This window comes from Cydia amplana, chromosome 18 (assembly GCF_948474715.1).
Source record: "Cydia amplana chromosome 18, ilCydAmpl1.1, whole genome shotgun sequence".
Lineage (NCBI taxonomy): Eukaryota > Metazoa > Arthropoda > Insecta > Lepidoptera > Tortricidae > Cydia > Cydia amplana.
In genome coordinates this window covers 10,594,976-10,612,367 of record NC_086086.1, presented here as the reverse complement: position 1 = coordinate 10,612,367, position 17,392 = coordinate 10,594,976, and the positions used below count along the sequence as shown (strand labels likewise).

Here is a 17,392-nt window from a genome sequence, read left to right as displayed (position 1 = left end):
CGGTGAATCTGTACAGTAAATCAGTTTTTTTCGCAGGTTGCCGAGAGTCCATTCCCTTTCCTACCTATACCTATCCCACAATCAACTATTTATAATGTTTACTTTATTATTAATGTCATAACATAAAGCAATATGCAACGAATTTTACCAATATTAAAAAAAGAACAATATTTTTATTAAAATAATCATTTAAAAATATTCTTGCATATAGCTTGTATCTTTCTATGAATGAATGTTATATGTCCCTTGTCACTGATACTGTCCTATGATTTTTCTCTAAATTGATACTCGTAATATTGTGATTTCCTAAAACTAATTTTCGATGGACGAGTAGCGAGTACTTGATGTATCTTATCTTCTTGTGTGTTCTATGTTCTGTCACACCGACGAACAAATTGACATGCACGATGCAGAAATCCTATGACATCGTACTAAAGGCAACACTCTTAACTGACCATTTTTAGGCCTTATATCTTTGTAATAAGGTTTACGAATCGTCAATTAAAACTGTGCGGCCGATGGTACTGCACAACATGCCAGGAACTTCAAAATTGAACACGAAATTACTTAGATTGATTGTGAAGAGTAACCCGGCGTACTATCCCGATGTAGATGTCCAGTACTGATTTTATTATAAACCCGGTAACATTTTTAGATACTTGAAGCACACCTAAAAAGGGTTTGCAATAAGTTTACCGTGATACTTACATACCTAAAGAAATGTCTAAATCAAAATTTATGTAGGCTCAAAAATACTTGGCCTAAAGCTGCAAACTCAAATAGGTGGACAGCGGCGCGGCATTTTTAATATCCCCTTTCGTACGAGAGGTATATACATATAAATACATATAATATATCTTATTCATACAAGTTCGAACTATATAAATGTCTGACGTCCGGGCTTTTATAGTTAAACTTACTTAGCACTTAGTACCTTTGCGTGAGCCCGTCTACTACTACACTACTTATAAGGCCCTTACCTGACTTGGTGGTATGAAATCGCTGTGATACCTAGCAGTATTGCTGTAGCCCATTTCATGAAAGCTAGCAACTTGTAATACAAAGGTGGCCCTGTTTCACCACGCCGCCGGCAATTATCGCATCCCAATGACAATTCACCGTAAATTGTTGGTCCAAAACGTAAATATTCACACTGTGTACAAGAAAATCATTATTAGGCAATACCAGGTGTAAGTTGGAAAAGGCGCCTAAAATCTATTTTTTACCAATTTTATTAGTAAGTCTTTGTTGTTTACAAGCTAACAAGCTTTCGTAAAACGGGGCCCCTAATTGGCAAGGATGCGAGGGTGCTTTCGCTTCGGCGCTAATCTAGAAGGTATCCTGCATCGCACCGATTCCACACTGTCCGGTCAGAAACAGCGTAAATGATGTTGAGATAAATGTTACTAAGTATGGACTTTGTCTGATTGCGTCGTGGAGAGGACGGCTCGCGCGCGGGCTCGCCGGAGCACAAGCCGCCGTCGAACCTCGAGCTGTTCCCTGGCGGCAACAACTCGCGCTCCAACAACGGTAAAACACCGCCACCACACACTACTGATCTGATGATGCGTGAATTCAAACAAGACTCTGGCATAGGAGTAGCAGTAGGCACCGGTCTAATAAACGCAAGCGGCGCAGCGGGAATTCAAGCCGTTACCGCGCCGCACGCCGCTTGTGTCCAGACCAGGGATGTTGCGGATGCCGATTTTTTGACATCCGCGGATGCGGATGCGGATGCGGATTTTTAAAGGCTCACATCCGCGGATGCGGATGCGGATGCGGATGTCAAGATTAGGTACTTAGAAAACGTCAAATATTACATTTTTAGTTTTTAATTTATTTAAAAAAAACGAAACGTTTAGTATTTGAACAAGAATATAGGTGCGTTATATAAACAGAATAGAATAGAATAGAATAAAGTGAATAGAGAGGAGTCTGTGAGGAAAGAGAAGAGTCGTGGTATGTATGGGGCCCAATACATTCCACGACTCTTCTCTTTCCGAACAGACTACTATCAGAGAGAAAAATACATAGATTTCTCACTCCATACATCAGTTTTAGTACCAAAAAGACTATTAGCATCTAGCATCGAGTAGCGGAACTCTCAGTAATGCTACTTGATAATAGATGTAGCAGTACTGATAGTTCCGCTACTCGATGCTAGATGTAGACACTGAAATTAATAGTCTAACTGATGTATGGAGTGGGCACTCTTGTCGCCGCCGCTAAGACGTTCCTGTACCGACTTGTTCGACATCCGCATCCGCATAAGCTCCGCATCGATTTTATGCGGATGCGGATGCGGATGCGGATGTTGAAAATAATGCGGAAGTTCCGCGGTTGCGGATGCGGATGCGGATGTTCGCAACATCCCTGGTCCAGACCGCAGCCTTAATATAGCTTGTCCTTTAAAAAGTCTCCTGTGACGGCTATGACAGACTTAGGGTCGGTTGCACCAAACTGTTCGTAGGTATCGTTAAAGACTTAAAGAGTTCGCTAAATTTGTATGTATGGAAAGTTTCATAGTAAGCCGCCGGGGCGCGCCGGCTGACGTTGATCAGTCTGTCAAATGTGGTTGGTGAACTGGCCCTTAAGCGTTCTGAGTGCCAAAGGTAAGCAGAGCGAAAAGCGGGTGTTCATAAATTGAACTCGATCAAATTTATGAACGCCTGTACGTTGCCCGCTGGTATTTAGAACGCGGCCGGACAAACATCGAGGTGTAAGTTTCCCGATCACTTAATTTAATGTCAGAAATTCCACCTCTAGTATAAAGTAAGTTTGTAATACTATTACCTATTTATACAATAAGACCATAAATTATTTTACGGTGTTATGTTGTGATTGTCAAACGCAATCGATTTTGTTTTGATCACTTAAGTCCTGTAAGGCCTGTATGGTTAACTAGGAGCTTAAGGGGAGGTAAAAGAAAACCGTCGACTCAGTCATTGGGCTTAATGTGCATTATACAAGTTATACCTACTTGGTACTTACCTACGCCACGATGTCAGGTTCGATTTCACGCGTCTATTAGATTAGTTGTCTGTGCATTGCGTTTGTGATCCCGGTCAATTATTTCGGTTTATTTTTTTGCTCAATGCTTCAAGTTTTAGAAGACGCTCACTTGTCACACAGATACATTAATATGTAGAGCTAATGCTTTACAAACAACATATCCACAAACAAAACATGAACACAGATACATATCACATACATACGTAGGTAATTAAACAGAAATACGACAGTATAAAATTCAGCGAGTCCGCTCTGAATTTCTAGATCCAAAAAGACTGCTAATAGATTTTTAGCATTTCAATAAAATTGTTTGTTGCCCGATTTTATAAAAAACTTGTTTATATATCGACATGGCATTTAATTACGCTTCCAGCCCTAGTAGCACGGTCGCATTTTTATCGTTTATCACCATGCCTGTCACGTTCTAACAAGTATGTAAGTGCGAAAGTGACGGGCATAGTGATAGTCGATAAAAACGACGGCCGTGCTGAGCCCGCTGGCCACTTTAATACCAAAGGCATAAAGGTTACACTGAACCAGTGTATTTCTAGCATAAGTCTTTACCTATTTTCTAGACAACATCTTAGTACAACTAAACACACACATTAAATCACGTAGTTGAACGTTTTGTTTCGTAATTTTTCTTATCGAGTGCTGGGTTTATTTTAATATAGTCTTGTTGAGTGATTCGCTTGTTTGTTTTCGTTCGGTTCTCCTTTCTACTGGCATTAGTCGCGTCATGCATGTCGCAATCATTCATTTGTTTTCGCGACATCAACTAATAGTGTTACGTTACGACAAAAATGTTCGCTATGCGTCGCATGTTTTCATCGTAGAGCTTAAAGCCATGTTAAAAACCATTCGTACGAACTAGTCCATCTAACTTTGATTCATAATTATCTCGTAGTCTCGTAGAGACTACTGTGAATGTTATTTATAAAACAATATGTTAGTCAAGTAGTATCTACGAAGGGAGATCACGCTTGACGCTGCTTCGTGAACGAAATAGCTTTTACAAAATTGTTGGAAATCTACCTTCCTACCTGTAGGCTTTACAAGTTGATTGTCGTTCAAATGCATAACTGCTAAGTGAATCAGCTGATCGTCGTTTGTCCCTCTCTATGGTATAACGACAGATAAGGACAAACGACGATCATCAACTGATTAAATTAGCAGCCGTTTATGAATAACGCCATAAGTAGATTGCAATGACCCAGGCAAGGCAGTATCTTGAGGTACCTACAAGTCGACAATAAATAACTTAGCTCTGTGCTATGGCAAAAGTACGTTGCAAATCGAATCGTAAGCATTGTCTTTCTGTTGGTCAGTTAGACATGTTCTCATTATGCCCTGAAGATCCATTTTTGTTTGTGATTGCGAGAAATTCTAAATATTATTTATATGAAGAGTTTTTTTACTGTGAAAATGAAGCTATGATCCAATTGTATACCCATATCTACTACAAATAACTTGGAACCTACTTAAATACAAAAATTCTCGCTTGTCTTTGCCTACGTCGCCAGAGGAAAACAAGTGAAGATTTTATATTTTCATGATATACCTAAATTATTTGTCTTTGTCATGGCAATTGATGTGTGATCACACCGGAAGGGATAAGATGGCCGGCTCTTTATCATTTGTTCCCATGCCTGTCACGTTCTAACAATTATGTAAGTGCGAAAGTGACACATGACGTGACAGGTGATAAAAACGCGACCATGATACCGCTGCAGACTACCATTTGAAAAACAATCAACTCGTATGTATCAATATTTAATTATTTTGGGTTGATGTTTATTAGTATGCAGTACCTACATTTTTGTTGTCTTTTATTAGGTAGATTTTAGACATATTTGTTACTCGTAATAGAATTTCCACACAAATGAGATCTTACCATAATATATTTAATAGGTATTTAAAAAAAACGTGCAGATTGTTTCACATTGCCGTGATTTCTACGTCAACAATTAAGTTAGCGCCAATAAGAATTTGATCTTTAAAACCACGTGGTAAGGTCTCATTTCACTTGCAACTGTATTCGTGTAGCTAACGCGTCGTTTGCGCAGCGTCGCCGCTGCCGTCGCCGGTGAAGTCGCCCGCGCGGACGCCCGTGGCGCCCGCCAAGGGCCCGTGCTGCACCGCGCTCTACGACTTCGAGCCTGAGAACCAGGGCGAGCTTGGATTCAAGGTAAATATCATGTAATTCTATCTGAAAGGGGTCATTAATTACGTCACACGAATTTCTAGGTTTTTTGACCCCCCCTCTTTGTCACACTTGGTCACATTTGGCAAACCCCTCCCTGGTGTGACGTGACATTCGTTCAACGAAATCGGCAAATCGAATTAAGTATTTACCTATATACCAATTAATATTTTATCAAAATATTTTTGACAAAATAAATATTAGTAGGTTTATAACCCAAAGCTGATTAGGAAAGAAAATTAAACGAATTAAAACGAATATCGCATCGTTCCAAAAACTTGTTATTTAACTGTACAGCGAATAAAATAATGTTAATATGGTAAAGTGACGTCACAAAGTTTAAGCCTCCCCCCTCCCCTTGTCAGAACATGTCACATTTTCTTGACCCCCTGCCTCCCCCTAAACGTGTGATGTAATTAACCCTTTAACCGCCAGAGTCTGATATATAAGACATTATATATCCAGCTCATTTCGCCACAGTCTGATAAATAAGACAAAGATCTGATTTGGTTTTTACAGCACATTTATAACTCCCGTAACTATGCCAACCTTACTCTGCTTGGTACAATTCCTGTCGGTGGCGACACGAGCACGCTCGATCAAAAATTGCTGGCGGTTTAAAGGTTAATGGATGACCCCTTAATACAATTTATGTGATGAATGAATTAGTAAATTTTTGTAAAAAAATACATTAATGATGACAGTGCCACACTTTGTCATTCCAAATGCCATGCAGAGTTAGCTTCGTCCGAATCTAATCTATATTTAATTTTGCCACATTTAACTCCCATCACGTCGTGTCCCCAGGAGAACGACGTGATCACACTGATCAACAAAGTAGACGACAACTGGTTCGAGGGCTCCGTCAACGGCAAGACCGGCTACTTCCCCATCAGCTACGTGCAGGTCACAGTGCCCCTGCCCAACATGTAAGCCTAGTCCTGGCCGTACCATCTTAACCCCTGGAGCGCCCCAAAATTACCGTAGTATCATAGAGAAAAAAATACATAGAGTGCTCACTCCATACATCAGTTTTAGTACCAAAAAGACTATTAGCATCTAGCATCGAGTAGCGGAACTATTAGTACTGCTACTTGACAATAGATGTAGCACCGACCGGAAAGTCTTATGCTGTTGAGATAAGACTTTCCGGTCGGTGCTACATCGATTGTCAAGTAGCAGTACTGATAGTTCCGCTACTCGATGCTAGATGTAGATACTGAAATTAATAGTCTGAACTGATGTATGGAGTGAGCACTCTATGTATTTTTTTCTCTATGGTAGTATGGAACTCCTATACTAGTTACTGGCACACGTGTCTTGTTAGGGCGCTCCACGGGTTAATGGCTTGAGCGCTCACTCGAAAGCTCAGAACAACAACTATGACTGAAATCAATAGATAAGGACCATTCTATTTAAAGTTGTCCCCTACACTTTTTTTTAAATTTGTGAATATATGTTATTTCTACTCAGAATCATGAGCTCTTTTGATCCTAATAGGAGAAAAAAAGTGTCCCAAGGTTTTTTCCCATTCCGTTACCATTTTTTCATAGACTTTGTGTGGCGGTTTCGGAATGGAAAGATCGAAAAATGTATGGAAATCATGGGACACTTTTTTTTCTCCGATTAGGATCAAAAGAGCTCATGACTCTGAGTAGAAATAACATTAAAAAACCCAATTTTGAAAAAAAAAGTTTAGGGGACAACTTTAAATAAAATGGCCCATAAACGCCTCGGACACGAAACTGTAGGCCTATTATAGCACATGATTGGCGCGACAGTATCTCGCGGCGAGATAGACTACCCGTCTTTTTTCTATGTTAATAAAAGAGGGCCTGGTAAGGTCAGCTAGGCCAATTGCAACTATGGGGCTAATGCGACTACTCTTAAAATACAAGAAGTGAGTCTTGAGCTAGAGCCACTTATACCTACCATAAATGAACTCTCTTTTTTATTTAACCAGAAAAATTTACCAGGAATACAAGTGGCTCTGGCTCTAGGCTTGTATTTTAAGAGTAGTTGCATTTGCCCCATAGTTGCAATTGCCCTGGATGACCTTAGTCTATCTCGCCGCGAGATACTGTCGCGCCAATCGTGTGCTAGCCCGGCTGATGCCGGCTCATACATTGGTCAAAACAATAGGCTACATGACTAATTTTTTTTATGGTATCAATCGATCGGGTTTGTTTTTAGGATCAAATGTCTATATGGGACCCATTGCAAGTCTATATGGGACCCATTGCAAAAGTCAGAAATTGTAGTCAAAGTCCGACACTCGCACTTCACTCGCGAAACGCCCTATACAAAACGGCCAGAGGCCGTGACGTCATCGCCCATCTTGTAGTATGGACAAAACAAGAAAATTGCGTTTTTGTCGGTGAAATATTGCGTTTATGTATATAGTTGCCATACAATATTTTTTTTGGATGAACTGTAAGGAATCGAATGGTACCCTTACTTTTATCGTTGTTGGAAGTTAAAAAAAAACTTGAATTTTGAAACTTTCAGGTCCTGTATTTTTGTAATTTTTCAATATTTTATTTTAATATCCACATTATTGTGATAAATTGCTCGTTTGCTATCTATTTTACTAGATTTTGTTATAAAATTCAACATGTGTCATCATCCCTATTGTATTGCGGTGTGTCAGCGGCGTGCGTTCCGTGGCCCCTCGGGTATTGACGCACCAAGTGGAGCTATGTTTAGTAACTGTACTAGATGGTGCCACGGAGCCATATAATATATTGGGAATTGAATAGGGACCGTTCGTTTTCTAGAGTTTGCCATCTTGTGGCTTAAATAGGTTTCTGTAAAGTGCGACGGCGATACAACTACTTCTATCGCTGCGAAATATTGCAATGTATAAAAGCTCTAAGCAGGTGACTCCTGTGCTATTGCGAGTACAGTTTACGCATTCTCCCTATTGTATTATCAAAGCTTAATCTTACGCCAATTTCACTGAACCGTACAACGCCATCTTGTTCAGTGGTAAAAATCTACTCCATTTCCTGTGTTTGTTTTTTTTGGTTACAAACATGCATAGATAGCGCTTTTATAGTGATTTTTCTGAGCTTTCGACTTGTGTGGGCTCGGTAAGAGTTGGAAGCCCTAGCAACTCCGGCGACTTCGTGTCGGGGATATTTTGTCAATCGCCTAGCCTAATGTTTGTATGTTAAATGGTGTTTTGGAGTCAATATTGTAAACAAGCAGCTAACTTGTTATTTACTCTATAACTGTCACACGCAACTGAAGAAGTGCGAATTAAACTAAACATATTTCAGCCATTATATGACAGCTTAAATTTTCGTATAATCAAACATTTGTTATACTTACATTTGTTTACGTTGTTGGCTACTTCTGTCAAACACCATTTGAGCGTTCGTGTAAGACCATGACAGGTCCTCTCGGTCCCATTGTGGCAATATGATTGTATGAATATAATATTGTATTAATAACTAAAAATTTGACGTTCAAGTTTACATGTACTGTAATCGTGTAAAAGGGGTCCATAGGTATACCGTTCATGAATAAAGTCAGATCCAATGCTAACAACCAGTGAACAAACGCAACAGGCCTCTTTGCGGCTACTATACGAATGTAAATTAATCTACTAAGATCGCTGTAACACAGGAGTAAATTTATCTTATCTTATGTTCGATAATTTGTACCATACAAATATCCCTTAATGCCGCATATGAACATGAGACGCAGATATCTGCATTCGTGGCGAGGTAGGTACCTAAGGGTGGTATTCCACCTGTCCAATTCCTATGTCTAATGTGTATTTGCGTCTCACATTTTACTTAATGAGAGAGAGACACACAATGCACATTGAACCAAAAAATTGGACAGATAGAACCAACCTAAGCAATAAATTAACACCAAATGACAGGCAAAATGTCTTCGACAGCAACGTAGTCAAAGGGTGCTGCGTTTTCAAATCGATATAAAAATTGTTATATTACTTATATTCGCCACGCAGTATTAAGTAGATGTCTTCTTGATTTCGTCTGAACTATGTCAAAAGCTCAATGTTATAGTAATGATGTGTCCTCCCAACCCAAATAATACATATTCATTATTTAATCCGTGGATCGGTTACCTTGTTTTTACGAACGTATATATTTTGGTCACGTCTTCCAAGGTTTTTTTTACCTTCCTGATTTAGCAGTGTAGCTGTTATTGGACATTCCACAATGTGTTTGCCTGTATGAAAATGATATGTATTTTTTAAGGAACTTACCATTCTGATTTTACCTACTAGGTACATGAAATTGTGAAAATAAATTGTATTTAGGTACAAACTAGGCTCCGTTTAAAACACATTTAAATTATGTTTGAGCTGAACGATTATATTATGTTTACGTTGCCATTTAATTATTTTTTTACATTTTGATGTATTGAATGTGTCAGTTGAGTATGTTTTAAGTGCGACTGCATTAATATTAATATTGTATTAAAGCATATGGCCGTGTTTTGGCAAACTACCAAGCAGTGGTAATTAAATAGCATTAGAACGTGTGTAAAGACAGATACCTTCCATCTTATAGCTAGGAAGTGTGTTACAATAATTAGAATTAAGCCTAGGATGGTCGGATGAAGATGTTTTGAAATATGCAAATCCCACCCCTGAAGCTACCTGTAGAGATTGGTTATTGAGCACGAAACACGAGACTTGAAAATCCTAGGCTTACGATAATTGTCTAGCGAGTAATGAAGCACCAATATAAAGCCACGCGGTGCGAAGAGTTAAGACACGTTCATATTAGGCTCATAAGTTTGCGACTCATTATGAGCCTTAGCGTCCATTACCTACTATTTACAGTACATGATATAGTAGGTATGAATTTAATGAGATGTTTTTTTCGGCTCCGGGCCCTTATCTGATAAACAAATTCTTTGTTTCTTTTATGGAGAGGCATCTTAGGCGAGTGCCAAAGCAACCATGTCGTTAAAAAGCAACTATCGTAATAGTATTAAGGTTCAAATTAATGTAGGATCGGTCGCCTGTGTGTGGCCTGTCAAGTAACAGCATGAGATGTTACATAAATTTGAACCATATATGTACATACATAGGTCGTTGCTTTTTAAACGAGTTTGTTCCCGTTTAGTCAGTAGGGGTAGCATTGGTAATGCTCTGGTTTCCTAGGATAGCGGTCCCGTCATATAGCGGCCGTCTCCATACAAATACTACGACATCCGTATTTAGCCGTATTATTTAGTATGGACTTAAGCTTTGGTTTCCTCCGATAGCGGTGCCGTCATATAGCGGCCGTCTCTATACAAATACTACGACATCCATATTTAGCCGTATTATTTAGTATGGAGACGGCCGCTATATGACGGCACCGCTATCCTAGGAAAACCGATCTTTATGGAGACGGCCGCTATATGCCGGCACCGCTATCCTAGGAAAACCGATCTTAACCGATGCATAAAAGAAACAGGCTTTTTTTTTAAATTAGGCCCCTGCCGAAAAAAAATATTTCATAAAATTCATACTATAGGTACCTAGTAGTGGGCCGACTATGAGCCTAATGTAACGTGCCCATAGCTACGCAAACTAGGTGGAGACGAGCATTGGCTCGATGCCTTCGGCAGCATCAATTTTGAGAAGTGATATTTTCAAGTAATGTTTGTAAATTAGTTATTGTGAATCTATTTTTGTAGATGCGCTCTCACATTTGTATAGTGTTTCCTCTCGACGTATGGTTAGCTGGACGCGTTATCACATTATTTCAAAACAGTGACAGCACAGGACATGTATTAGGATTATTGTGTAATACTAGTTAAACGAGATTAGATTTTATAGTTATATCTTTGCGGGTAATTATTTATCTAAATGGAGAATGTATACAATGTATGTAATACTTATACTTAATTATGAGAATGGAGATGTAAGAGTTGTTGCAATCTTGCCAGGAGTTTGTGGCATTTCGATGTTTGATGTTTTATGGCGAAGTATAATATAATATAAACATATTATAATGTCATTGTGATAACGTTAGATATCGTGCTGTTGGTGCAATGTCCTAAACCGTATAATTATTACTTAAATCAATTTTACGTACCTATTCGCTCATACTTTTATATATTTTTTTGCATAATATTTTTTCTTTTTTAATTGTAAACTAGATTAGCCATGATTTATACCAAAACATATTGAACTAGGAATTTTACTTCATGGCCTCTATTAAAATAGTATTGTTAAATGTACTTGTAATAATAGCACTTATTGAATAAGATCTTAAATCGTCATATTTCACTTTGTCCAAATATTGATGTTGCAGTAATATTGAACATAATTATCTCATTCGATTCATTTTGATAGTAATCATTATAAAGTGAATGGACCCCATTGAATCACATTTCTGGCATACAAAAGACAATACCTAGATCTAATGTTAGTTACACGTAAGTTCATGATAATTGTTCTATCTTCAAGTCTCCTAAATGTAAGTATGTTGAAAGAATAATACATTCATTAATGGTATGAGGATGTCGTGTTTTAATGTTCGGTGTGTGGGACAAGGCACTCACTGGGCTGTAGTTGCGCGTGTACGCTGAATCAACTGTCAGATTTGACAATTCAACCAGTATAAACGCGCCTTAACATCGCATGTTCCAATTTTAATCGATGTATGTACTCAATCTCTAACTAAACAAAGTCCTCCTAAAATGAGTTTAAAATGTTGTTATGCGTAAAGTACGTATTATTGACCAGATAAATACCTAGTTGACTTTCGCTATATTTATCGTTGACTTCAATCATATCCATGAAATGTTTGTTCAGTGTTGCTTTATATCCTCTAGTGTTCTACTTGGTACCCTGTATTATATTGTAGTGGACTGGTGTTGCCAATCTAGCGCGCAAATACTCCACCAACACCTGGGGCCTTACCATGATGTCCTTATTGCGACTCAGTTTAGGACCTAAATTGAATCGCTAAAGGACGGAGCTGTGCTACTTATATAGTTTCGTCCTTTAGCGATTCAGTTTAGGTCCTAAACAGAATCGCAATAAGGACATCATGGTAAGGCACATGGAGACTATAGTTAACACACTTGCAGCGCCAAGGTACCAACATACATATTATTATTCCTGTTCATGTTACTGTAATCTTAAATATGTACTGTAATTTGTTAGAATAAACTTGACGATTTACGACATGTAATACAAATTAAATATTGATTTGTATTAAAATTTATCCAAAAACTTATTGCTCGTTTTCGCCTCCTAATAAAATGTTAACAATTACATTGTTGTTTCTTTCCCCTACCCCACACATACGATATGTATCATTTCATAGAACAGAGCCCGTATGCCCTAGGCCTATGTATTTAGTATGTACAGTCAGCTGCAGAGAAATGGTAGGTGCATAGAAGTTTGTATGCATAAGTGCTAAGTAAATACTGCTAGTACTGCTGACTGTATCTTGAATGGTAAACCGAGTGGAAACCTGAACTCACTGACAATCTAACCTCTAGACTGAGCTTAGGCCAATTCTTTCATGAAACCGATGCTGCCAAAAATACGGTGGTGCGGGGGGACGAGGTGAGCGAATCCCGTGCCGTGATTGGTCCGTTCAAAGACACGGACCAATCACGGCACGGGATTGACTCGAAGATGGAGTAACGCTACCGTATGTGTGGCAGAGGTAGCGCGACTATGCTATGTCTAGAGGTTGGATTGTCTTTGCCTGAACTATACTATAGACACTAGGTTTTTTTTCAGAAAAACTTAGTTAAAAGCTGATAGCCTCCTAAGGCCCAGGGTGCAACCTCTAGTACTTCTTAAGTTGCAAAAGTCGCTTTGGCTTCGTTACGTTCAATTTTTGAACAATGCAAACTCTATACCCTACAATTTAGGTTCAAATTTCAGTGGCAAATTTTGGATGTTTCATTTGTATGGTTGAGCCTTAGGAGATATTAACCCCTCCTATACTATTATAAATATACAAGTGTTCGTTTCGTTACCTCATGTGTGCACCACTGAACCAATAGACGAAATGTTTCTCGTCACGAAAATCCTCCTACGCAAACGAAGTCACGGGCAGAAGCTAGTGAAGTTAGATAAATAAAATGCGTACATATTCCAAGCTAAAATTTTAATCAAATACTGCAATAAGAATAGTGATGTTACATTGTTTTTAGTCAAAGACAACTATTATTTATTGTGTCAAAATCAGAAAATTATGTTGTATTACAATGTCACGATTAATAACCACCACGAAGGCGAAGCACCAAATGTAAAGTAGATTCCTTCTGGATATTATAATCAGACAAAGTACGGCCATCCTCTAGCTGTTTACCAGCAAAGATGAGACGCTGCTGGTCCGGTGGGATGCCTTCCTTGTCCTGAATCTTGGCTTTAACATTCTCAATGGTGTCAGAGGCTTCTACTTCCAAGGTGATGGTTTTGCCAGTAAGGGTCTTTACGAAGATTTGCATACCACCACGGAGACGCAAGACAAGATGGAGAGTAGACTCTTTCTGGATATTGTAGTCAGAGAGTGTACGGCCATCTTCAAGCTGCTTACCAGCAAAGATGAGACGCTGTTGGTCCGGAGGGATACCTTCCTTGTCCTGGATCTTGGCCTTTACATTCTCAATGGTGTCCGAGGGTTCTACTTCCAACGTGATGGTTTTGCCAGTAAGGGTCTTTACGAAGATTTGCATGCCACCACGGAGACGTAAGACAAGATGGAGGGTGGACTCTTTCTGGATGTTATAGTCAGAGAGTGTACGACCATCTTCAAGTTGCTTGCCAGCAAAGATAAGACGCTGTTGGTCTGGAGGGATACCTTCCTTGTCCTGGATCTTGGCCTTCACATTCTCAATGGTGTCTGAGGCTTCTACTTCCAAGGTGATGGTTTTGCCAGTAAGGGTCTTCACGAAGATTTGCATACCACCACGGAGACGCAACACAAGATGTAAGGTAGACTCTTTTTGAATATTATAATCAGAAAGGGTGCGTCCATCTTCTAACTGCTTACCAGCAAAAATCAGACGCTGTTGGTCTGGAGGGATACCTTCCTTGTCCTGAATCTTGGCCTTTACATTTTCAATGGTGTCAGAGGCCTCAACTTCTAAGGTGATGGTTTTGCCAGTGAGGGTCTTAACAAAAATCTGCATGCCACCACGGAGACGCAATACTAAATGGAGTGTGGACTCTTTCTGAATGTTATAGTCAGACAGTGTGCGGCCATCTTCAAGTTGCTTCCCAGCAAAGATGAGACGCTGCTGGTCCGGTGGGATGCCCTCCTTGTCCTGTATTTTAGCTTTAACATTTTCAATAGTATCAGAGGGCTCCACTTCCAAAGTGATTGTCTTGCCAGTCAATGTTTTGACAAAAATTTGCATGCCTCCTCGGAGACGAAGGACTAAATGCAGTGTAGATTCCTTTTGGATATTGTAGTCTGAGAGTGTACGGCCATCTTCAAGCTGTTTTCCAGCAAAAATTAATCTCTGCTGGTCTGGGGGGATGCCTTCTTTATCCTGGATCTTAGCTTTCACATTTTCAATGGTGTCAGATGGTTCAACTTCTAATGTGATAGTCTTCCCTGTCAAGGTCTTAACAAAAATCTGCATACCACCTCTGAGACGCAGGACCAAGTGAAGAGTAGATTCTTTCTGGATGTTGTAATCAGACAAGGTGCGGCCATCCTCAAGCTGCTTGCCCGCAAAGATCAATCTTTGCTGATCTGGGGGGATACCTTCCTTATCCTGGATCTTGGCCTTTACATTTTCGATGGTGTCAGAAGGCTCGACCTCCAGAGTGATAGTCTTACCCGTGAGGGTCTTGACAAAAATCTGCATACCACCACGAAGGCGCAAAACAAGATGGAGCGTAGATTCTTTCTGAATGTTGTAATCAGAAAGTGTGCGCCCGTCCTCGAGTTGCTTACCGGCGAAGATCAAGCGCTGCTGGTCCGGAGGAATACCTTCTTTGTCCTGAATTTTAGCTTTAACATTTTCAATAGTGTCTGATGGCTCAACTTCTAAAGTAATCGTTTTACCAGTGAGAGTCTTAACGAAAATCTGCATTTTGACTGCTGTAACAATAAGAGATATAGTTTAAAAATAATAATACTGAGAATTTTGTTCGAGAAAAAGGAACAAGTTGTGAAAGAAAGAACAAAGAAAATTCACGAACACAAAATGGCGTCGGTTAGTGTAATGATGACATGACATGGCAAAATACAAAGAAAATCGATGCTGTACGCGCATTGATTTAGTGGAGTCGCTACTTATTACAAGAAAGAATAACTTACGATTACTCACTAGGGAATATCCAGGGAATAATTTAAAAGGTAACTGAGAATAATGTAATTTTATAGATGATGTCCTTAACAATAAAACAAAACACAGCTGACAATATATACGCCTGTTTGACGACTTCAAACAGAATGATAAAAAAGCTTAATATCAATTTCTTTTATACCCTTTATGCACTATGGTTCAATTTGACATGGCAACACATTAAAGCTTGCTGTTCACCTTGCAGCACTTAGATATAATATTTGTAATGGCTCCTCTACACGATGGGCCAGCGCCGGCCACTCCAATGGACGCAGCCATGCGGTAGAATGAGATAGCAATATCACTTGCTCCCTCTAACGCATAAATGCGTCCCTTGGAGTGGCCGGCGCTGGCCCATCGTGTAGAGGAGCCATAAAGATAGAATCTAAAGCTTTGGATTCCTCCGAAAACGGTGCCGTCATATTACGGCCGCTATATAGCGTTGACTGACGTCACTAGAACGTTGTCTATGTAAACAAGATGGCGCGGTTTCCTAGACGGCGTTACGTTACGTTGATTGTCAACGTAACGTAAGATGACGGCCGTCATGACGGTGTCGATAGTTTCGTGAACGTTTTATTAGATAGCGGTGACGCCATTTTGAATAAATGATACGAGATTTGAATAAATGATTCCGTACTACGATTATTTTCCTCTTCTGATGATATTTCATCCTCCAAGTAAAGTATAGATGATCAAGCAAATCTTGTCAGTAGGAAAAGGCGCGAAATTCAAATTTTCTATGGGACGTTATCCCATCGCGCCTACATTTTTCAAATTTGCCGCTTTGACCTTGGTGGATGACGGTGTGTTATGACGCCGTGGTACTTTCCACATGTCGCCACCGTAAAGACGGCCGTCTTTTGCGGCCGCTATATGACGGCCGTCATATGACGCCACCGTTTTCGGAGGAATCCAAAGCTTAAGCGAGCTGTCACTGTTGCCACTTTGTTTTTATGTACGATTAACAGTATGTAACCACCTTGCTGCGGCCATGTCGATAAACTATCGACATTTCTTGCAATTTTAATTTTACTTAAAAAGTTTACCGATACCTAAAATGAACAAAAAACGCTTTTACTCTTTATCGTGGTTATCAGATCACGATTTTATCGTCACGCCACAGCAGGGAACGAAGGGAAAGTTCAGATTTTTAATTACAATACATAAATACGTACTAAAATATGTGTTCCGCAATAATTGAATAATTTTATTGTATTATAATATATTCATAATCCATTAGCATTTCAATTTTGTTTATTTTTAACGAAGATAAAGATATTGAAGATTTGAAGCTTTAATTAATCGCTTTTCCGTTCCGCTATGTAGCGTTTATCGATATATAACATGATTAAAATCGACTTTTCACGTACCTAAAAATGCACGCAGACGTTTTTACGCACACATACACAGCTATGTAACCACCAAAACGGCAACAACTGGATTTGAAGTTCATCTTGTCAACAGTATAGTTGTCCTTTTTTGACAAGTGGCATTTTCACAAGATCGAGGAGAGAGAAGTGATACTAGTTCCTGCGGCGACAAAGAGAACAGACAAAGTTGGGGCCTTGGCCTTGTTGCAGCACCTCCATCATTTTAATATGTAGGAAAATAAAGTTATTTTTATTTATTCACGCTCATTTCACTTAACACATTCAGTACCAGCGCGAGCTACGCGCTACGAGCGTAGCCGATAACACGGGTAAAAACCGTATTTAGCGAAAAGCGGGTACGAACAGTATACTCCCCTAGCGAGTCGCAGCGCTGGCACTGGTGGCAGTTAATTTACTTCGACGACTTTTAAGTCTTTTAACATGCTTAAAAATAGATTTGTGTAATATTTTGGTACTATTTTTAGTACTCTGAGAAAGGTAA

At 39.4% G+C, this 17,392-nt stretch overlaps 2 protein-coding genes across 7 annotated transcripts in view; one reads left to right on the top strand and one right to left on the bottom strand.

Annotated features, from left to right (window-relative positions):
- Nucleotides 1–6,167, top strand: part of LOC134656423 (endophilin-A) — a 78,538-nt gene extending 72,371 nt beyond the window's left edge. For 5 of the 6 annotated variants that reach the window (XM_063511949.1, XM_063511951.1, XM_063511950.1 and 2 more), the window contains 2 exons: nt 5,079–5,200; nt 6,023–6,167. In XM_063511949.1, coding sequence (XP_063368019.1) covers nt 5,079–5,200; nt 6,023–6,148 — 248 coding nt within the window. In that variant the 3' untranslated portion in view covers nt 6,149–6,167. Of the gene's footprint in view, nt 1–1,440; nt 1,531–5,078; nt 5,201–6,022 lie in introns of all 6 variants that reach the window. The other variant, XM_063511952.1, reaches the window with a different exon arrangement.
- A 7,139-nt stretch (nt 6,168–13,306) lies between these two features.
- LOC134656425 (polyubiquitin-C) lies at nt 13,307–15,292 on the bottom strand. The gene has a single exon (XM_063511954.1). It carries the CDS (start codon nt 15,260–15,262, stop codon nt 13,433–13,435), a length of 1,830 nt encoding a protein of 609 aa, XP_063368024.1. The 5' UTR covers nt 15,263–15,292; the 3' UTR covers nt 13,307–13,432.
- Nucleotides 15,293–17,392: the final 2,100 nt, after the last annotated feature.

What these genes read in the sequence shown, in the direction of transcription:
- LOC134656425 (XM_063511954.1), bottom strand. Translation starts at nt 15,262, where the DNA reads ATGCAGATTTTCGTTAAGACTCTCACTGGTAAAACGATTACTTTAGAA.